The 25,060-nt window shown below is 30.1% G+C and overlaps 1 protein-coding gene across 1 annotated transcript in view; it reads right to left on the bottom strand.

The window, feature by feature from the left end:
* Positions 1 to 1,427: 1,427 nt before the first annotated feature.
* LOC130444114 (homeobox protein CHOX-CAD) overlaps positions 1,428 to 25,060 on the bottom strand; it is a 46,378-nt gene continuing 22,745 nt past the window's right edge. The window contains exon 2 of the mRNA XM_056779125.1: positions 1,428 to 7,904. Coding sequence (XP_056635103.1) covers positions 7,498 to 7,904 — 407 coding nt within the window. The 3' untranslated portion in view covers positions 1,428 to 7,497. The remainder of the gene's footprint in view (positions 7,905 to 25,060) is intronic.

Raw genomic sequence — 25,060 nt, 5'->3', positions numbered from 1 at the left:
AGAGTTATTTGGCTAGAACTTATAGATGAGTTATTTTAAGAAATAATGAATTTGAAGTATGATTTATCCATGCACTATCTGTTTTATTCTGCAGCCCTATTTTCATTTTTGAGATTTTATTGTTAGCCATTCAATTAATCCCGAAAAACCACAAAAACAAGTCGAAAAGGGAAAATACATGGTTTCTTCTATGAAATATGGATGGAAAAGGTAGTTGTCCCCATCATTTCAACTTCTTGTGGTACCAGGAAAATCGCAAACGTCAAAATCTGGTCCTAACAGAAGAAAACATTATGATTCAGATATTAATTCATGGTAAAAATAGAACTGGTCTCTTAATTTATGTTTACTAGATGTAGCTATACAGAATAATTGGATCCTGTGCAACAAAACAAGAAGAAAAAAAGGTCTCATAACCTGAATTCAAGAGATAACACTATTTTAGAGTAAATAGGAGTTACTAACGAAAACATAAGAAAGGCGGCCATCCTCATTTGCTTCTTTTTTACGTAGTTGAATTTGTGATTCAATAGGGATTGATAGATTCACCATTTTGTGAATGATACAGAAGAGAAGAAGAAGAAAATGTGCACTTGAAGTTAATGTAAATCAATAATAAGAACAATGCAATTGCATTCAATCAAAGTGAAATTTATGATATGATGTGATTACTATGTACAAAAAATAAAAATTTTCCAAATATACTGACAAATTCCTTCTAAAATCCCTAAAATCCTGAGCAGGTATTAGCGTTTCTATTCGTATTTAGCAAGTGCAGGTTCTCCTCTTTTATATATTTTTTTCTCTTTTGAAACTGTATAAAATAGCAGAAAATGAAAAAAAACGATAAAAAGCTTAATTTTGGCTCTAGTGGTTCATAAAATTTTCAACAACTCATTTTACATGCTGTATCTACGGGACTTCAAAAACACAGACAGAATTTCGAAAAATTGGTAATTTTATACTTTCGTCGTCCTCTCGTTTTTTGGCACTAGAAAATCGAAAAATCATCCGATTTCGATAATTTTTTTAAAATCTTTGTTTTTATGGTGGATTTACGAAAAAAATTATGGGAATAAAGAAATTAAAACTCATATTGGTTTTAGGGCTTTAAATGTTCATGAAAATTAACTCATTCACGTATAATTGTTGATAACTCTTTTCCAAATAATCAAATAATTGTTGTTATAATCTTATTCATAATCTACACAAAAAAATGAACAAATTGAAAAAAATCTTCATACAAAAATGTTCATTTATCATGTTTTTACAATTAATTAATTAATAAAACGAGGGGGCCATGAAAGTATAAAGTTACCGAAAAATTCAATCATAGTTACGAAATTTTTATTAAAAACTTCTTTTCTACACCTATGGAATTATAAGGATGGTAAGGGTTAGGTAATTTATAATGAATAACACATTAATTAGAATTGACTAGATCAAGGATAATTGTTATATTATCATCAGTAATGACGTAGTTTAAATTATAGTTTTTTGAATAATACAATTAAGAATTTAAAAATCAACTTATTTATTTAGAATTTATCTGATTGATTAACGCAACACTCTTTATTTTAATAAATTCGTTTATATAAATATACACCTAATATTAAAGTCCACAAACGCACATATCATACATTATATTTATCTTCACGAACATTCATTGTTGTGTCATGAAAGGTGTTATTATAAAAACATCAATTGAGGAAGAAATATTGAATAGTGTTAAAAATCTCATAAACAACGATTAAATTAGAAAAAAATATATTACATCTCAACTTTTTTCGTAATTAATTAAATCTCTATGGTACCTATTCAATATTAATTTACAATACATTCAATATGAATGCGAATCAGTATGATAAGAAGTTCAAGATACTGGCGTTTGTGCAATAATAATCACATTAAAAAATTGCACTGGTAAAAGTAAAAAAGTTTTTTACAAATAAAATAATAATCTACATCTACACTTGGAAGATCCAAATTAACCAATATTCAATTGATCAATTTGGATGTCATTCACAAAAAACATCCTTAAAACAAAGCAGTAATTTTAGATATTAAAAATATAAGCGTTTCACTTTGGAATTTCTATCTTTGATTGTATGTCATCATTGAATTTGTTAAAAGAGACACACAACTAAATCGTCTTTGATTGTATTTCCACTTCTTCCGTTAAAGAATAAAATTCTAATGAAGTCACTAAAATCCAGCACTTTAGCTAAAACTTCAAACGAATATCCCAGAAGATAAAGCAGCTTAAAAATATTATCTGAAAATAGTCCAACAAAATCTGCAGAATCTAATCTATAACGACTACTTTTCATTCTAACCAACTCACTAGAATCCAGCACTGTAACTTTAGCTTCAAACTGATATAACAATGAAGCAGCTTAAAGAAATGATACAGTCGATTCCTCTACAAATGTTTTAAATACTCGTACTCTCAAATCTATGGCGTTGTAACAAATCAAAACAGAAAACATCAGGAAATTTTGTGGGATTTCACTGTATAATTCATCAGGAATCATTGGCATCCAAACATTTGAAACAATTAAAATTGTAAATTTTATAAGGAGCAGAGAACTAAATCACCGACAGTTCAGGCAATTTTTACAAGATTACATTCAAGCTTTCATGTTAGAAAAAGGCAAACCAATTGATTATGACAATGACTGGAGGATTGATCGTGCCTTTTCGGTAGATATGAATAAACACTTGACTGATTTGAATATAAAATTACAGGGTAAAAATCTGATTGTCGCTCAAATGTATTCATATATTTTAGAAATAAGTTGAGGCTGTGGGAAAATCAAACGAAAGATCAAATTTTGAACCATTTCCCTCATTTAAAATCATTTGGCACAAGGAACCACAAAAAATTGGATAAATATCTCAACTTCTGCAAAATTGGATTACGGAATTCAACAATCGTTTTGAAGATTTCACAAAATGAATGAAATGGAATTACCAATTTTCAACAATCCATTCAATTTTGAAGTTTCACAGGCACCAGTTAATTTGCTCATTTGTAAGTAGAGGACAGTATTTTGAAAGAAAATTTTAATGAGATTAATGCTCTTACATTCTATAGAAAATATTACAGAAGTTTGGGTAAGGGCGCACCTACGAATAAAAAATTTAATATATGGCTCTCTGCAAAATTGAGTTTGATACCTCTGCTCTAAATCATATCATATTTTGATTTAGATGACAAACTTATATTTCGTTATATCTAGTAGAACCTGCAAAATTTGTAAGATTTGATTAATCTATACATCATTCGACACTGTTGATTATGCGAAAGATATTTAGGAATTCACAAAGACCAACAGACAATTTATCAATAAAAGTAGCCGATGGAAAAAAGTACTGCTTTGAAAAGTAACCCAATTTCAATATCTGAGGGCAACAATTATAAAAAACCATACAGAAATTCAAGAAGTAGAAAAAATAATGGGAAAAGGAAGCAAGACAGTAGAAACTAAAACAGCAGTGTTAAATTCTACATTTGATTATCAAGAGTAGTAAAAACTAGAGGTATTTGTTCAAAATTTCTCTATGCTTCGAACTATAGATATTATCGGAGGAAACTGCAAATAAACTAGTGATGTGGGAGAGACATTGAGAAGGTCTGGAGAAGAAAGTTAATGATCCACCAACAAACCAGACACAACGAGCTACATGACTGGGACTCCCGAATTAATAATAATAGAAAACCTAAAAGTTATTGAAAGCAAGAAAAGTAGGAAATAGAAAAAGGAAGGAAAAAAGATAAATATAAGGTAATTTGGTATAGAAAGCTGAAAAGAAGAGGCACGGCATCAGATAAACATAGAGACGTGAGACCCGACAAAACATAATATGCTACTTTCTTTATGGTCCAATTGCAGGCTGACGCTGTATCAAGATGTGATATTGTCGAGATTGTCTCTCCTATAATTTTCTTCTTGCGTAACTATAACCAACTAAATACATTAATCGCTTGCATGTTGAATTGCTGACATTCTAAAAGTTTCAGATTTATCTAGATGTGAAGAGAGTAGCGGATAAACTGAGTTCGTGTCATAATTTAAATCCACGATGTACCCAGAAATATTATTCATATAATCTATAACGATAATTCAATATATAAAAGACCAGCTACGAATATTTTTCGCCTGATTTTTGCGATTCCAACTTAATGAATTAAATTTTGACAGTCAATAATCCACATTTAATTTTTATCGATTCCAACAATTGTTTTACATTATTTTTAAGTTCGAAATATATTGATAAATTATTATTTACATTTTATAATCTACAATTCATGTTTCTGAAAATTACACGTATTGTTTAGATACCTTGAACTACAGACGAATGATACATGGATACATTGACTATCGAGACTTTTATATATTTGTATTGTATTCAATCAATGGTGGTCAATTCTCAACAGAACTAGTCAAATTTTATACGAATCTCATGATATTCTCCTTAACTCATATAAAATTGAGCTTTTCTTTGATATACTAACTAGATTGGGTCGAATTTATTGGTTCCTCGGATGATAATGAAGAAAACGGGAAGCCGTAGCAACAGTATGTCTGATGATGAAGAATTATGATGTTCGCATCTTGTTTGTGACAAAGATAAAAACTTTTTTTATTAAAATCACAACGGAACTTTGTGCTCTGTATTGATTTCTACTTTACCAAATTCCCTTTTTTTGATAGTGTACAGTATGAGTATATGTGTTATCACTCAAAATCTAAAGAAATAAGTTCGAAGTTCGCTGCTTTAACTTATATAAGAATCATAGTTAAATTCTTTGATTAAAAATGAAATCAGATTTGCCGCGATATGAGAATATAGATTTGATTGGTAAAAAATTATTCTTCCTAATGGTGTCAATCGTTATAGCGGTTATCGAACTAAAGAGTTATTTGCTGAAAATTGTTATAATTCAATGTATATCCAGTAACTGAGCAAAGGAAAGGACAGCGCGGGAGATTTAACCACATTATTTTTACAGTTTCTTTTTGATTTTGGCTAATTTTTAACTCACAAACTAAATAAATTTCACTGTAACTAACAACTATGATAACCGTTGCCGATATTCATATACATACACAAGAGATCTTGCGTATAGTATGTGTGTATATATAAAAGTCTAACGTTCTAACAGCAGACCGCTTTGGAAAAACTGTATTGAACATGTTATCAAAGAAGAAGATGATCCTCTTCACAACTCTTCATAATTAAATCAAATGATTACTTTAGTTCAGACGATTCTGACTGCCATGATTATTTATAAAGATACTTAAGGATTGAAATGTTTTTTTGTTTTATTTGTAAATAATTTATTTTCCTTTATGGTTTTAGCTTTAAAATTTCGTTTTCCAGAAAAAAAAAACGAATGGGGTACAAAAAGGGTTCAGTTCACGTCTGGCACTCTGTTTAAACCAAACTTTCTTACAGGCAGGTACATTTTAGTCGTCTATTTACGTTTTATCATTTAATATTCAGTTGTAGAAAGTTAACGAGTTATAATAATGTTTTTTTCCAAGTTCTAAATAGGACTACAATTAAATGATCTGTATAAATATACTGTCGTCCAATTTGTAATGATTCGATTGCCTTTTAACGAATACTTTTTCGGTTAAGATATAAATACATATTTTTAAAAGTATTTATAGAAATGATAAATTTATTAAACGAGGTACGATTTCGGTAACACCCTATATATTTAGATATTTCTTCCATTAATTCTATTTTAAATTTTGAAATATCGAAGTTATTAACTTCTCCAAAGGTTTATCTTCTTTTATGTGATTTCCCTTGTCAATTTTTTTCTATTTATATCTTTAAACTCACAAAAATAATGTTTATTCATAAAAAAGTATGATATCGATAATATACTGTATATTTAAATATTTCTCCCATTAGTTCTATTTTAAATTTTTAAACATCGAATGTATTGACATTCTTCAAAGTTTTTATCTTCTTTTATTGCTTTTGTTTGTATTTGGTATTCTTGTTTTTCATAGAAACATAATGTGGTTCCCCTAGACATTTATTTGTTTATCGATTTGTGACGTGAATCACAACGACAGTTTGAAATTTTCTGGCGCGAATTTTTGAAACCTGATATTAAATACGATATACTTGAACATTTATTTATAGTAAATAATCAGAAAATAATCATATTCTTATCATTAAGTGCCTTACAACTTTTGCAGGTACAATCATTTAGATAGAAATTATATTGAATTATACTATGCAACAAAATTCTCAATTACTTTTGAGTTGAGGATGTTTTTTTTAATATATAAATACACGTAATTGGTGTTAAAAGCAACTGTTTTTTTGTACCAATATTATATGGTGAAACAAATCCGCTTAGGTTCAGTATCCACATCATTTTTTATTCACGTAAAGCACAGCATTTCATCACTCACATTTTTTACACATCAAAGTTCTCTTGCAAATACAATGATAAAAACGTTTTGGATATATATAAATTACAAATATTTTTCTGTTTTTAAGTCGAACATTTATGTAATGATATCTTCAAGATGGAATTCGTCTTCTTACAGTGAGATGATAATGATTAGAAAAACAATTTATAAAACGAGATTTTTTTTATTTTTTTTGTTAAATTTTTATATTTTTTTTGGAATTTTTCACTTATTAATATTTTTTTTTTCATTTTTTATACTAGAGGCATTCAAGAAATCCACCAAAAAATCACTATCAAAAATAAGTAGTACTACGATATCAATAACATAATAGTACGACTGACGATAAAGCTTAGTATTACTAATATATTGAACATAAACTATGTTTCTTCAAAATAGGTAAAACGGAGAATTAATAACACCTTTCTACATACAAAAAACATACAAATTTCATCACGATCAATCATCAATTTATTTAGAACAATCAAACCAGACATAAAAAACGAGTGAAGGATGCATCAGATTAGAAAATTCTTTAATTCTCAATGCTATTTTCGTTTAGGCAAACCTAATCAATTATTTGAAAATCTATTAGCTTTTCTTATGGCTTCTACTGAGGTCTCTAAGCAAAAAGGAAGAAAGTGTCAACTGAAGAACGCATACTTTGATAAAAAGTACATCCATTTTCATATTTTCTCAATTCTATATGCGTATTCTCTTAACAAATAATGTTTAATTCATTATTTTTGATCAAATTATTGAAGGAAAAAATTAGGAAGTGTTATCCCACAGACCAGAAGAAAACCCTACATTTTGAGAAGCGATCCATAACGATTGATTACAAATTAAAACTCAATATCAGCTATTTTAACAATGTGGATATGAAAAGACGACGCGGAAAGTCTTAACTCGAAAAAAATTAAAAAATATTTTTAAAAACGACTTATATTGAAGAGGAAAAACTGGATTTTACATTCTACTTCGTATGGTATGAATATGAAAACGCAGTTATTTACCTAATGCATCGATCGGCGTTAATTTGACTGTACTAATTTTAAGCATTCTCACTATTTTCTGATTTCAAGGGATGATTTGTATCGATGTAACGCTGCATCATAATCGAACTAGGTGGGATGTTAGCTAGAACTGGTTGATTATTATGCATATCCAAATGCTGTTGCATTTGGGGAAGTGGGTTCAGCAAATTTTGTTGATATGCACCATTATTCATGTTAAGTTGACCTTTTTCTTCTTCTCTCTTCTTAATTTGTTTTCTTTCTTTCGCCCTTCTATTTTGGAACCAGATTTTTATCTGTCTCTCCGAAAGTCCTAGGTCGGACGCCAGCTCCATTTTTCTTCTTATTGTTATGTATTTGTTAGTGAAAAGAAATTCCTTTTCAAGCTTCACCCTCTGATGATCAGTGTAGACAACTCTATATTTGTCCTTAGTTCTAGTTTTACCTGAAACAAAAACAATTGATTAATATAATATTACGACATTATGTCTAATTTAAACTAATTTTATTTCCAACTTTGTCAGAATAAAATGTTAATTTGCTCCTTGGTGGATTATGGAAACAACTACAAGTTATGGCTCCGATCTCTAGCAACCAATAAACTTTTTGGTGTAAATCCAATATACCTCTAAACGGTGTAAGCAATATAGTAACATGAAACTTGGAAAGTTAATTTATTAAAAAGTTATTTATCAAGTCAATTTTTTTCACGTATACGTGTTTTCAAAGTAGTCAATTACCTGTCCGTGTCCAGGTCGCTCTTCCACGTCAAAAACGGAACATGTTGAAAAGTAATCTGATTATTGGTTGAGGGTATTTGTACGATTTCTAATTATTCAGAAATTGAGAAACGCCAAATTTTCTAAGGCAATTTTAACATACACAAAAATGTATGTCAGTTTTTTATTAGATTTTTACTCATGATCCTAAAACCAAGCCAACTAAGTTCAACTGTACAAGCAATTATGATTTTTTTCGTCACAAAATTGTGTATCTTCACTGGTTTTCCGAAGATCGCGGATCCTCCTTCAAGACAATGCTTTGAGTACCATCCGCTTAATTCTCGAGTTCTTGCGACCTGCGATTTAGATGTATTTTCTAAGTTGAAAGTTACATCAAAAGGAAAATGATTTGAGTCCATTTAAGCTATGGCTGCTGAAGTTGGCAAAAAAATCTTCCAGTAAAGTTTAAAACAATGGTTCTAAGGAATAGAGGAGGAGTATAAATTTAAGCTGATAATCATTCCTTCTGCAAGAAAGCCCAGATCAATTTTACTTAAACCAGATAAATTGGAATATTTACCAGTTTGACATGCCTTAGCAAAGTGAAAATAGGTGAAATGATGACATCAGCTCAATTTGAATCAAATTAGATCATTTGCAAAAAGAGTTATTAATAAGTGAATATATGTGAATTCAAAACAAATTTATTTCATTGCGTCAGTGTTGTTATTTAGTAACCACACAACGTATTGACGTTTAAAAAAATCCTTAATCTATTCATATACATATTAAACGATATGCATTTTCTCGGTATTAGGAAAATTCCACTTTACAAACTATTTGTGACTGACAGACAAGTTTTGTTTTTGTTTCATATTCATGGGGCTCCAGGTATTGGATTGATACATTCCATATCCTATTTATTCATATCATTCGTTTCTTGGCATATATTTTTTATACTCTATTTTATATTCTTTTCTGTATTTTCTCATTTCATCATCCTCAAAGTATTCCTCTTGGCTTTTTGATTGGCTTACCTACTTTCAGTATTTTCTTAGCTATTCTTTATTGGGTTATTCTTATTATCGGCCCATACCATTTGATATGTTTCTTTAATTGTTTTAATCAATCTTTATACTGTCAGTTTCCTTATTACATTCTTTTTTTTCACTTTGCTTCACGATGCTCGTAATATTATTTGAAATTTTGATAAAACAAGAACTGTTATTTCCACGTGGTATTCAATATTTATTATACAAATAGAAATTTCGGAAAATATCAATTCTAAACATGAACAGGTGTAGGTAGAATTAACCCAAATACTTATTTCATAATTTACCCAATTACGTATTTGGAAATGAAGAATTTTGGTGTGTAACAACTTACTTTGTAACATTTTTTGTTTGTTTGTCAACAAATATTTTATCTAAACGAGCATTTATCGGTAGGAAATTTTTAGAAGGCGAAATTTTGCGATAATATCTAATATCAATATTTACAAAAGAGCGACAAATTTTTTTTATATAATTATCTCCTAGCTAATTTTTAGCGAGTGTAAATAGTTTTCTTTTTTATCAATTTTTTAAAAAAATTTGCATTATATATAAAATATTAATCCATTAAAGATATTTGACTGATCCATATATTGAAATAATATACTATTTTCAATTGTCTTCGCCAGAAATTATTCCACTACCATTAAATAAAAAATCTAAGTTCCAGACCTCGACCAACGATATCTGGGAACGATAGATATCTTTTAAAATATACCAAACTACTATGACTTAATACATCACGAATCCAAAAATTATATCCGTACTAGAACAAGATGGCAAAAAGATGGAAGAGCAAAAGGAATATCCAAAGCAGCATAGATTCGATTATACCAAACGACAATTAGGTCGATTAGACCGAATGGTTGGGAACCCTGGGTACTAACCCAGATGATTGTTGAAAAAATAGTGGTGTGGACGGTCCATAACAAGAATGAATGCTGGTTAGAGGGAATATATATGAGGAGCTTAATACTTCGCAATGTAGTCAGAGCCAAAAGAGGCAGGTGGTTGCGGCATGTGTACAAAGTAACCCATGTAGGAGCTCCCAGGCTTGAACGATTAGGCTTAGCTTGGGCCCAATTATTGGTGTGCCCGGCCTTGGCACACCAATAATGGCCCGGTCATTCCATAGCAGCCAAGTTTGGCCGAACTCTGGGTAACCCGACCACCTCGGCCATCCTATAGTCATCCAGGATTGGCAGAACTCTGATTAACTGTATAAATGCTGTGTTGATGCAAGTCATATTGGTTCTCGTTTGCTGTATGAAAACAATCCATAACCAAATTTATCTGTGAAATTCGCGTTCCTCCATTCATTAAACCAGTGTTGGTGTTTCAACGTTGATGTCGACTGGATCTCAAACAAACGGATTCCTCCCTTTATTGTTGAGATAAAAACATAAAAGTTTTCTTCCCAGAATTCTGTATGTAGGATTTCAAGTCTCGGGCAACGATAATCAGTACCGGTTGTTACTTTGGGTATTCCAGTTTTATGTCTCGCAACAGTTCCAGTTTCCTGGAAGCAATTAACCAACCTCGAAATGAAAATTAGGGACACATAGAATCGATTTACAATATCTAACCAACCTCAAAATAAAACTCAACCTCTTTTTCTTTAATTATAGTAAGTAATTTAGAAAATATAGTTTTTAATTCAGAAATATCCTTAACTTTTGAATAGGTGTCGATTTACTTATAGGGTTAACAACCAAGACAATAAATTCATAATGTCCAAGATATCAGCACTAACCCACGAATTGCGGAATATAACCATCAGAAAAAATACTAGATCAGGTTGGAAGCATTTAAAAATGACAAAAAGAGAAAAAAATAAAAGTAGGATGAAACCTATTGGAAAAAGACAAGAATTTAATAAAAATGATAGGAAAAATCATTTACGGGCGATGTGAGGTCGGGAATGGTAAGGGGGTAAAGGGTAAAAACGGATTTCTTAATCATTATGTTTATATATTTATAAAAATTTTTGACTTTAATTACTTATGTTTATCAATGCAACATGGAATCTCACATTTTTCGTGTTAGTTTTTTTGACTTCTCTGAGAAAATTTACCATGGTGACGGTAATATTTTTCCACGCCATCAGAAAGTAGAGATTCAAGCAAACGAAAAATTGGTAATTATACACTTTTACGGACACCTGGTTTTTTGGCTCTAGAAAATCGAAAAATGGATGGATTTTAATGATCTTGGTCTCAAAATGTTCCATTTTACGGCGGATTTATAAAAAAAATTAGTAGAAATAGCTGGAATGAAAATTTCTCATAGTTTTACTGTTTTAAATCGTAAAAAAAAACGATTTTGCAAAATAATCCTTTACAAAAAATTATCTCATTATCAGATAAAGTTCTTATATTTTTTTTGTATTCTACATAAATTAATAAACAATTTAAAAAAAATCCAAAAAGAATGATTTTTTCAGTTTTCATAACTTAAAATGAAATCGATGAAAAACAATCAATTTTCGTGAATAGTTTCGTACTATATTCTTCAATGTTAATAGTTTTTTGACCATTAAAAATCGAAAAATAGATAAATTTTATAAATTTGTTCTCAAAATGTTCCATTTTACGACGAATTTATGAAAAACACGGAAGTAGTGGCTGAATTTGCGGTTTTTAATAGTTTTAAACCTAAAATAGTAGAAAAACCTTTTTTTTTAAATATTCATTTTTTTATGTAAATTGCGAAAAAAAATATACGAACTTCACGTCAGAACCAGTTACGAAGGATTCTATGCAGAAAGTCATTTTTTTGCATTTAAAGTCATAAAACTGTAAAAAAATATTTATTTTTTTTAATTTTCGTATTTTTTTTTTATAAATCCGCCGTAAATGGAACATTTTGAGACCAAGATCATTAAAATCCATCCATTTTTCGATTTTCTTGAGCCAACCTAACCTAACCTAACCTAACCAAAAAACCAGGTGACCGCGAAAGTGTATAATTACCATAATTTTTTGCAAAACCGTTTTTTTACTATTTAAAACAGTAAAACTATGAGAAATTTTCATTCCAGCTATTTCTACTAATTTTTTTTATAAATCCGCCGTAAAATGGAACATTTTGAGACCAAGATCATTGAAATCCATCCATTTTTCGATTTTCTAGAGCCAAAAAACCAGGTGACCGTGAAAGTGTATAATTACCGAAAAATTCACCGACTTTTTAGAAAAAGCTGATATTTTGAAGGAAGAATTTTTGATTGAAAATTAGTGTAATTTTTGATATTAAGTCAAAAAGGAGTTCAAAAATAAATATTCTAAATTAAATGAATTACATTGTATTTCAGACAAAAGAAGGAAAGTTTTCACCAAATTTTGTGAGAAACATTTTTCGTAAAGATGAAAATAAAAAAAGTTTTTTTACTTTTTCACCTAAATTTTGAGGTTATTTGAAAAAAGTGTGAACACAAAAATTGTGGATCTTTTCATTACCTACAACTTTGCTATGTTTTTTTCCATAGGGCCTAGTTTTGCCGGAAAGAGATAAACCATCATTTACCTTTAAAAACTCATCCTATTATTTTTTTTTCAAAACTCATCAACCTTGGTCTATACGGAATAAGCACAATTTATGTATAATTTGTTGTTATATTTATGAATGGAAGTACTAGGTGAAAATACTAATTTATCCAAAAGCATTTGAAATCAAAAATGTAGCCGCCCGGGTTGAAGCTTATTCTATAGATTTACAGATTATAGAATTGTGTAAATAAGTAACATCGGTATATATATTCAGTACTTCATATCTAATTCAAAAGTGATAAGAGTCGATAGTTGATTAGAGAGGGATTAGTGTGTCGGTGAGATGACAGAGGGCGGCGTATTTATTAACGATAAGACTCATTTCCACGCACCTGACAGCTTATGTATTTTCCTAATACCTAGACAGAACACAGAGTGTTCTTTTTTTCTCCTTCGAGACTCTGTGTTTGTTCGTGGATTATATATCTTCACATCCGACAGCGAGAAATATATACTTTTTGAAATTAAACACTGTTTTATCGCTCCATTCAGGTTTATTTTGAATGCATAGGAGATGTGTTAACATTTAAGAAAAAAATGTACTCTACAGTTTTATGTAAATTATGTTCGAGGTAGACTATGTACTTAGGACTCGCAGTGGAAATTCAATACTTATGTAAACGAAAATTAACTATTTATTTTTATTACGTTAAAGTTCTTTATGTATAAACACTTATTTTAGATATCTTTAATTGAATCAAAATGCATATATTTCGAATTACTTTCAAATCATAATTTGAAATTTTACAAATTATATACGACTCCTACGGTAATAATTTATGCTATTTCACGCTAAAGAAAAAATAATGCAGACAGGCAACGATTAGTTGCACCAGCTATTGAAAACTTTTTTTTTTTTTAGAAAAATCAAGTCCCCTACAGAGATCGCTGTAACTAATGCGACAATATTGACAAATATTTGTAGGGTTCTCGGCCATGTGCTCTCCATTTTTCTCAAAATATGGTTTGTGTTGGGTTTGGTACACAATATCTATGGTCTGTGGGTGGCTCCTACATAGCCACTACGGCTATTGGGACATGCTTGTCAACACAGATGTTAAAGTTATACAATTGAATGAATCGGCTTTTAGACACGAGTCGTGATATCTTTTTATGTTGAGAACACTGATACACCTAAGACATCATAACAAAGGCTTGGAAGCTGTATGGTTATTCATTTTCAATAGAATGGTTGACAGCGATAGAATTAATGAGATGTAATCTGTATACGTTAGAATGAAGCCGTAGAACTTCAATTTTTACGGTTTTTAAGAAGGTCCACAAAGTATTTTTAATTTTTTTTTTGATTGTGTTTTATGTGTAAGTATTTTCAATAAATAATTACAATTTATAATAATTATAGAAAATCGAAATATCCTCCGAATTTTTTTTAAATATTCGTTTTTACTGCGGATTTATGACAAAAAATATGGGAAATATCTCACCCGGAGATTTCATATAGTTTTATGATCACAAACGCACTTTTTCGCATATAATCGTTCATAACTTTTTTACAAAGCATCAAACGCAGTTTATATATTTTTTTGTTGATCTACACAAAAAAACGAACATTTTGGAAAGAAAAAAAATTGTAAAATGTTTGTTTATTCATTTCTTATCTCACAACAGTCAACCTTAGTAAGATACCATTTTTTTAATGGTGAAAATTTTCAATTTTTCAAAGTTAACTTTCAATATTGTAAACTTGATTACAATAAGTGATTTTAGAATGTTTTTGTTCATATAACTTGATTGATTAGGTACTTAATGAAAAAGGTACAAACAATTATATGTGAGAAAAGGTCAATTTTAAGAGAAATTAATTTAATTTAATTTAATTGTAAAAACATGATAAATGAACATTTTTATATAATTTTTTTTTTCAATTTGTTCGTTTTTTTGTGTATATTATGAAAAAAGTTCATTTGATTATTTGAAAAAAAGTTATCAACAATTATACGTGAATGAGTGCATTTTCATGAACATTTAAAGCTCTGAAATCAATATAAATTTTCATTTTTTTTTATTCATATAATTTTTTTCGTTAAACCGCCGTTATAACGAAGATTAAAAAAAAATCGAAATCGGAGGATTTTTCGATTTTCTAGAGCCAAAAAACGAGGGGATCGCGAAAGTATAAAGTTACTATAAATTTTATCGAATAAAACAAAGAGTACCTTTTATCATTTTTGCTATCTTTAGATTGTACAGGTTGTCCCAATGAAAATTCATAATATTTAAAAGTATATCTAGAAAATATACTTAAATATAAGCTCTGATTTTGCAGTTTTAAAGCATATTAACTCAGAAACAAGGAGACGTATGAGAAAATTTTTTCATAGCAATATTTTCACGTCATCTACTAACTTCTGAATTTCATGCATTAAGTTCCAGAAGTATATTCATAACTTTTGCCCTTAGTTACATTCGTAACTGTTATACTTGTTTTGGTCACCCAGTACTAAATTTTTATTTCGTTTTCTAAAGGAAAAAAAGAAAATTGTACGCCAAATTATTCAGGAGCTGCCGCTGCGAATTATAAAATAGCATTAAACAAATAAAAAAATACGACAAGAGCAAACGCAAAGTCTAGTTAATTAATCGCACGTTTCGATAACCAAGTTCCCATCTTCAGATATTGAAGGTAAACTTCCAATATATAACCAATATTTTCCCTTCCATCCATATTCTATCAAACATGTTGGTTACTAACTGTTGCGTGTTTTTATTTAGTTTCTGGATGATTATATTGTCATGCCTAATAGCCTCCCCTATTTTTAAGTATTCCTATAATACATTCTACTTGTTCCATTGTAATTAATTCGTTTCTCTTAATCATTTACATTTCAAGTTCCTTTTCTACATTCAAGAATACTCTTTTCAACTACCTGTAATAATCGCTATATCTTCTCTTTGTTCAATACCTCCAGTTTTACAATCTGAAGTAAAACTGGAGATTGAAGTAAAGTTTAAATTATGGTTTAAGCTCTAGTTTAAATCAGGAATAAACAAGATTGTTTTATTTTACAGGTCAACAGTTAAACAGACATTTTTCTGCCAGTTGTCACTAGCGCGGAAAAATTTTGTGAAAACTGCAACTTATCTGATAATAAAGTAGTACTTTTGGTTAACCTTGTGAAAAAATCAAAGAAATTTGCTCTAGGATAATTTCTTCATCGCCATCGTCGAGTTCATCAAATATAATGTTTAAATCTTCTCACCAAAGTCCTTGTATTGTGAAAATGTGAATAATTTGAAAAAGTTAGCCGCTGGTAACGTTTAAAGCGTAATTTGTCGGTAAACGCCATCTATAGAACGTGAAAAAGTCTGTAATTTGTACTGACGTTTGAGGTTTAATTTTCAGTTGTAAAATTGTGTTTACAAAATAACAGTTTCGTAAGCTAAACATTGATTCCGAAAATAAGACACAAAATTATTCTGGAGTTATTCTATTAACTAGATTCATTAAGCTGTCATACTATATATTGTGAAAGTTCAAATAAAAATAAAAATATAAAATTTTTAAACTATTAACCGCGACCGTTCTCATGTAAATAAATTAATATAATTAAATGGACATTAGTATTAAAGCAAATTATTTACTTGGTTATAAATTATTCATTACGTATCATAATTAACTCGTTACTTCATTTTATTTGTTTGTATTCTACTGAAATTTAAGTACTTATATTAAGTTCAGTACGTAATCCTAAATGTTTTAAGACATTAAATGTTTGTTGTGATTCTGAGAAATCGACTTATTCAAGTCATTCAGTCTTCGCATGCACTTTTCCATTTTCCAATTACTTTTTGAACAGCCTCCCCAGTTTCGATGTGTCCCTTCATGTTCCTTACATTGCAATGATTTAATCCTTTATCAGAAGCCTTTTAAAAATTTGATATTTCTTATGTTAGATTTGAGATTTGTAATTTTATTAACAAATTGCTTCCCGTCACCCAAAATCAAATCAACATTGTATGCTTCACTTTTACTGGTAGTGGGATCAAGCGAAATTGGATTTGCAATGCAAATATTCTGACAATAAATCGCTGCCATTTAACGCTTCCGCGTGATGCGTTTAAATCTAGCCAATCAGGCACCACAACATTATGACGCGTACGGAGATAAATGGCTTGAGGAGGCTTTGGTTCCAATGTCATATTTCAGCGACAAAACTTTATAAAATTTAGCGTGTTATAAATCATTTCTTAACAAGCTATACAGCGGCTCGTCATTTTGAATTGGCTGGCCACCACAAAACTTAATATTGGTGTTTATTGTTATTTACAATCGATTATTTTTCTGAGGAAGAACGAATTGAGAATACTTCAACAAGAAACTTGTAATGATTTCGATAATCTATACCCTAACCGAAAACTCATAACAAGATATACTGTGAGTTGGTAAGACATCGATTCAAATGAGATCGTAGATAAAATGTATCAAGGTAATACAGGTTTTCAGGTGTTTATGTCATATTAGTAGGCAATCTAGACAAACTAGAAAATTTCTCAATTGTCTTATTAAATAATTTCTATTCACCGGCATCGAGAAGGCATTTTAATGGGGGTGGGGGGTGGATAGAAGAAGTAAATTTTCCCAACTGGTACTCAAAAAAATCCCAACTAGTATGTTACTTTCATAAAGATGATTAAATTCTTGTATTAATATGAGTTATTGAAACAAAACGGGTAATTCACATAACGTTTAATTAAAAGAGTCTGATAATTTTAGAAATATTAAAATACAAGACTAGGTCAGTTGTTTGAGGTTTTCGCGGTCATCGTCTTATGAAAATTTGATTCTCGGGTTTTTAGGCCGCCGTCTTTGGTTTACTTAGTACTCGACGTTTCGCCTGGTCCAGTACCTGGCATTTTCAAGAGAGATGTTGACTGTTGCCCGGTTTACAGTCGAGTACTAAAGTAAACCAACGATGACGGCCTAAAATCCCGAGAATCCAATTTTCATAAGACTAGGTCAATTAAAATTAAACTTTAATATGAAGGCGTCTCTCTTTTAATTTGGCCCATCTTGGAGCCATTTCCTTTAGAATCATCTTCATCAGCATCAAAAAATTTAGCCTTTCTTCGGCCATTGTCGTCCTGTAGGCATTTTTTACGAAATTGAGTTGGCTAAATTTTTTCTCATTGGTTGCTGTTGAATAGCCAGTAGTGAATACTAGTTTGCAAATAGTCGTGGTAGATTTCAGAACAGTTTTAAATTTAAGTGCTATATTTAAAACTGCTCGTATGGACTTTACACCATCCGATTCATTTCTGCAAAGGTCAAAAAATATTTCTAGTTCTCCTTTCAAGACACTTTCATCTAGTCTTGCAGAAATGGGACACAATTTTAATAGATCGCTGATGTTTTCAAAACCATATATTTTTATTTGTAATATTTATAGGCGTACACTGTACAGTAAACTGTAAAAGAGTGTAAACATAAAATTGACGATTGTATGGCTTATCTGAAATAAGGTGTTTTTAGCTTTAGCATTAGACATTAGAGAGCGAAAAATATGTATAAAAACATAAATCTGGCTTGTAAGTATCACAATCGACAATGGGTTCATCCGTTCATCAAGCAACTCAGAGAAGATATTCAAGATAGTACCTACCTAAAGCAATCTCGCACAAATCTGATAAAATATAATAGACAGATTTTACTTATTCATATAAAGGGCATGGTTTACTTCTTATGGATTTCTTACACCGTATTTAGAAAAAATCAGTATGCTATTGAGGAAGTTGAAAAAAGCATTGAATTTATGAAAAAACTAGACATGACACAATGTAATTTTCGTTTAACATCTTTTATTAGTATTGAAGAAAATAGTAAACCTAGAAGGACATAGTGGATGTGTATCGTTACACGATTACACGAGTAATTTCTTACCTATCCTAAATTTCCCAATTCGCCTAAAAATTTCTAACTTTCCCAATTGCCCACTGCGAGTGGGGAGAGGGCTCCCCCCTTACCCTCCCAACGCGACGCCGGTGTTTCCATTGATAGAGTGCAATATTTTTTACCATATACACGGCATTGTCGATCATATATACGAATCTGCAAACCAAAAAACTATTGGGCAGTTCTATGTTAACGTCCTGGAGTGGTTGAAAACGACCCGAAATCGCTGGAACTTGCGCAAGAAAAAAAGCGTTTCAATAATCCGTCCTCAATGTCACACCTCAATAGGTGTTTATAAATTTCAGAATCGTAGGAGCAACGTTGGAATCTTTGTGTAGGGTTAAAGGGAGTGAATGTTGATGATGAAATTTCATTTGCTTATTTTGTAAAATTCCTGGAGCATAATTACCACACCTGATATATACTGAGGTTTAGTTTTGTTTAGTGGTATTGAAAATTATTATCGATTTCCAGTATTCTCTATTCATCCAGGGCATAGTTTTTGTGATTTTTTTAACCTGGGTATCTTGGAATACTTGTCATCTCCTTGATTCAATCTAATTTTCTAGTATTTCTTCATTTTGAAAAAGACAGTTTCTGAAAACAGATATCGGTTGGTCTTTGAATAATACAGTTTCGAAAGATGAATTATTGGTTTTATGAAAGACTTATTTTATACCTTGAGATTGTCTTTTTCATAATATTTATTTTTACTAACTTTCTATTCACTCTTTCATCGTTTACGATTTTAAAAGCCTGTTCGTATACCTAAGAATAATTTTAACTAAAATAACGATTATTACAATCTTTCAAACTTTTCACTTCTTCAGGTATTGTTTAGATGGAGAATGAAAATTTATAGCGAATTTATTTCCATTAATAATCCATCACAGCCGAATAACACCAAATGCCACGATTTTTCTTTAAATGTTGGCGGCACGAGGGCCCTAGTGAAATGTGCCTTTCCACTTGTATCGTTCGATAATTGTCAGGGCTGTATCTCGGCCCTCACATTTTGCGGTTATGTTTCCCTAGGGCTCCATTGCCGCTATTACATTGTCATGGTTATTTCCCCTCAACTGCTTGTAGTAGCTTTTCGCGCCCACACTAATTTTACACATACAATTTATGTGATAATACCCCTCTAGAACAGTTGGATTGCTTCTAATTTCAGCCACAATGGAACTAAATATTTAACTATCATACAATGTGATCCAATAATTCGAATTTTTACTAATGCAATGTTAAATCTTAACTTATAGTATCTAAATCTTTATACTAACCAACTAGTAAAAGTAAATCTCAAAGTCAGAGTCGTAAATAATCAGGTACCTACATAGACCATCCCACCAGTAGGTAATATTATTTGTATAAATATTATTTACAATAGATGGGACGCAGGTACTTAAGAAAAGATTTGGAATAGGGGTAACTTCAGCAAATTTCTTACAATATAGACAACACAGAAGGCTTTTATTGTTAAATATTGAAATGGCATTATTGTTACTAAAATATGTAAATTTCTTTAGAAATAATTTTCTGTTGGTTTATTCATCATTTGTACAAAAAAGTGTATTAATTTTAGATATTTTTCTCATTCGAAATATATTTAATCAAATTTTATCCATTGTTGTGTTATAATAATCAATCAACAGCGAAATAACACCATATTGATACCAGCACTTCACAGAGATGTAAGGCAAGATTTGGGAATTGACATATCTGTTGTCACACTTCAAAATTTCTAATATTCACAAGTTTGAGAAGTTTTCCCGGCAACAATAAACTTCAAGCAATCAAACCTTCCAAAAACTTTATACTTAATCTAGACGAAATCAGAGTTTGTCTTGTGAGTGAGTTAGTTATGTTTGCCTTTTGGCTGGTTTCACGACTGAGCTGGCAGATATAGAAAAAGTTTGGGAGTTTGAATACTCCAGTTGTATTCGGTCAAACGCCTTTTTCAGATCTATACAACACAATAAAACCGTCTGGGCTTGAACTTTTTCTGCTCTTAAGTTTCATTGATACGGTTTCTATATCTCTTTCTTCTATTTCAGCTACTTCGTTAGTTGTGGTTTCTGGAGTGTCCGGTATGCTTTCTGTATCTTCTTTTTTATTTTTTTCAAGTATGGTTTCATACAAAAAAATAGTACAATCTCTGCAACTTTTGATTATTTTTCTAACAAAAGCTTTAATTCAAAAAAAGATTGTTGTTGTCGATTTAAGCATAGCATTTGATGTAGTTAACGTAGATATACTTTTAATGAAAATGTTCAATATGGGCTTTAAAGATAAGTTTTTTTGCCGTATAGAATCATATTTAAAGAGACTTAGCCAATATGTTGAATAGGGTAAAACATGTACCGCAAAGTTACATAATAATTACGGGATACCACCGGGTGCAGTCCTTGGACCGCTGTTTTATTCTTCGTATGTTCTTAATTTACAATTTATTAATCTGAATCATAGTACTACACATTTGCAGATGATACGTTATATTTCTTTTAAGAGTAAGAAGCAAATATACACAGCTTTCTTTCTATCCCATCTGAAGTATCTTTCACCCATTTGGGGAACCTGTCGGAAAAATAATAGAATGCAAATCATGCAAAACAAATTGTTGAAAATTTTGTTTAATTATGAGTATCTCACAGCAACATTTGTTTTATATGAATTATTGGAAATGCCTAAATTAGAATGCAACTTGAACAATGTAAACCTGTTTGTAAAATATTAAATAACCTGCAAAAATCAAATAAAAAATTCAAATAATGAAATACTGGAATTCAAAATGGTTTAAGTAATGAAATTAAATTTAGCAGCTCTTAACAAATCTTTATTAGAAAATATAAGAGCTTCTTAAATACTTACTAGATGCTGGATTAATGTTATAAAGTGCGTACTGCAACAACTTAAGACTGTTTACTCTAAATTATATAAGTTTCGAGGCCAGAGCTTGAAAGTACTGATTGAGATTCAAACAATCATTAATACTTCTGTAGTGTTTAATCAATAAATAAAATTATAAAATACGAACAAAACAGCGCATTTTTTATAAAAAATTATTGAAAAAGAAAATAATGGGTTTTAAAGGCTTACAGCCCTGTTTTTATGTATATTGGTTTCCATGGAGACTTGTAATATCAATAAAAGCCATTTAAAACTTACCCCTTAATTCGAAAGAATATTTTGGAAGTATATCATTGTTTTATAGTTTTAACTTTGAACAGTTTTGACGATTATAATGGGAAATAAATGAGAATAATAAAATTCGTAGCTCCCAATTTTTATGCTAAGTCATTTGACATATAAAGAAAATTTATGATCATGTCACACATAAACCTTACTTCTAAAAGTTTAATTGTTTTTGGATTTCGAGGTGGTTTAAAGATTCATAATGCTTGATTCTTTTAATACTATTGCTAAAAGTTAAAATAACTACAAAATAATAAAATCTGTTTAGGATTTACTAAGAAAGCAAATGGTAAAATTAATTTATAACTTGACATTATCTCCAAAAAGTGCAAAGATTCCCATTTTGTGTATGATTAATGAATTTAAATAAAATTAAATTGTTTTCCAAAACCGATACAATAAATTTTCATACAGAAATGGTGAAATTGGATGTCGATTAGGAAACTGTCTATCAATATAATTATGCGAGGTGTTACTTCGTGTAAAATAATAAATATCTGTTTGCCTTAGTGCTTTATGGTGGGTCCATACGATACAGTCCGAGTATGCATGTAAGTCTGCTAAGAAATTTAAACTGTGAGACACTCTTTCCAAATATATGGGTAAAAGTCTGTATCGTGTGAACCCACCATTACAGTCCCTATATAATCGAATATATTTTCGTTTTTCTATAGACAGAGCGGGGTCTATTGAGCCACGGGGTCTAGTGCTACACCTATAGTATCTCACACACGTTTTGTGAAACCCACGAACGGGCGGTATAAGACGAAGTAGGGGTTGAGGATCCCGCGTCACTAATCGTTCTTTTCACTACGACTAGTTTTTTAAAACTAACTTACTGCGTTTACAAATCGTTTATATACCTAAATAAAATTCTACAAAGTTCTAGAACAAAAAGAAATTGAATAATAGACTTTCTTAGAAATTATTTAAAAAAAATACTGGAATAAAATAAAAACAGATTATAGGCGCCGCGCAAATTCGCCGAATTTTAAAATTCCATTGTAGCTGGACAGAGCAGACCAAAGGACCCATTTCGTAGCTATAAGAATAAAAAAAGATTTGCGATATAACACCTACTTTGGATTGTTAATGGAAGACATCAATTTTCCATAAAGGAACAATTAAACTGGCATTCACGGGATTTTGCGTAGTAATAAGTAAAAATTGCTGTACCGTTAAAAATACTATATTGCTTAGCATAATCCTTTTTCAAGTTGAAAAACATATTACAGCGATTTTACAAGTTTCCCAAAATACACATTTATTTGTTTGAAAACGCTTAACGGTTTCCAGTTGTTTTTTAGAAAAAAAAATAATTTGAAACATCTAAATCAAGTTTATTTGGCAGATGTAGAAAATGTTATTTAACATATTCAACATATATTATTGTTTCTAGGATATAATGATGTACGCAATCTTCATCTATTATATAAAAGTTTCACAGATGACATCAAAAACATGGAAAACTCACTAGATAATCAATCTCTGAAAAGTCCCAGTCAAACCATCATCAAACCGATTTTATTATTTTCTTTAGAATAATTAACGAAAGCTTCAAAATTTTCAAAATTTGAACAGTAATTATGACATCGGTTTTCGGTTACAAACGCACGGAAGGAATTTATATTTTCCTTAAAAAGAATAAAACATTGTCGAGAGAATAGCCAGGGTATACGTGAGAGATTGCCATAAAGAGACGGTTATACACTTTATGGCCATCCTAAAGATCTATTTGATTATCGATTAAGCTTTTAAATCTATTCAAATTATCACTTTTTATAGATAAATAATTGTCAGAATGTTCTAGATTTTATTATTAATTATTTGTTGGTTACACCTGTTAGTTATAACCATATTTATGTTGTGTTATGCAAAATTTATTAAATTTGATCGAAACTTTTTTGTTCCAGTCGAAATCCAATGAAATCAATTAATTTGAAGTCATCTTACTGAAGACAACCAATCAGTACAACGTTATACATATCGCATAAGTTTTATCATGTTGACACTGATTTATTTCAATTTAATATTTCATAAAGTCACCATTTGGTTTTAATACTGACGAAAATATTAATGAAATTATAGAATCAAACATACCAAAACATATCGTTTACAATTAAAATTGTGTGTGGAAAGTATTTGTGGACTTTTGAAATGATAGAAGGTATCAATTAGATGTAAATCGGACTTCGGAAGAATTGGCGTTTATTTCAAAGGATTGGGCTGTGAACATGAGAAGAAAAGATGGTACAGAGTTGAAAGAAACTTCATGTGGAACCTAAAATGCCAGCTATTACGTTTCCAAGCAACAACATTTCGAAATCTGTTATAAAATTTTTTCGAACAATTATCAATGTCCTTGGGTTATTACTACCGATTATTAACCTTTTCTTACTTCGAAAGTATTTCTCCGTTAATTTTCATCCATCATGCATTGTTCACTTATTTCTGGACAAAATAAAACGGATTACCATGAAGAAAGCATCTATTTATTTTTGAATCATTGTAACAAAAACGAATTATTACACCGACAATAATTATACTCTAGGATATATATTCTACAAAGAAGTTCTAGAACAAAAATATATAAATAGATAAATAGACTTTCCCAGAAATTATTTAAAAGAAATACTGTAACAAACCGCCTTCTATAATGAAAACTTCAAAGGCGCGTCCGTTATTTATAAAAAACAAATTAAGGCGCCGCACGAATTCCCCGAATTTTAGAATTCCATTGTTGCTGAACAGGGCCGACCTAAGGACCCATTTCACGAACTTGTTCATAACAATCATTCATTGTTCACCTATTTCTAGACAAAATAAATCGGATTAACTTGAAGAAAGCATCTATTTATTTTTGAATCATTGTAATAAAAACGAATTATTACACCTACAATAATTATACTCGAGGATATATATCTGTTGGTATTGCATTTATTAACTTTCATTTCGATGAAGTTTTATTAGTCTCTCACATATTATTTTGTTGATAATTTACGACACATGTCCATATTAATATCAAATATGTTAATATAGTTGTATTAATGTCTTTTTAACATTAGTCCTGTGTTTGTGTGTTTGAAAATGATATTCAATGTGCGTTTTCATATGGAATGCATTTTTCATATGGAATGAATTTTTCATATGGAATGAATTTTTCATATGGAATG

Source organism: Diorhabda sublineata, chromosome 5 (genome assembly GCF_026230105.1).
Source record: "Diorhabda sublineata isolate icDioSubl1.1 chromosome 5, icDioSubl1.1, whole genome shotgun sequence".
Classification (NCBI taxonomy): Eukaryota; Metazoa; Arthropoda; class Insecta; order Coleoptera; family Chrysomelidae; genus Diorhabda; species Diorhabda sublineata.
Note: the sequence above shows the minus strand (reverse complement) of the source record. Positions and strands in the feature narration are given on the sequence as shown.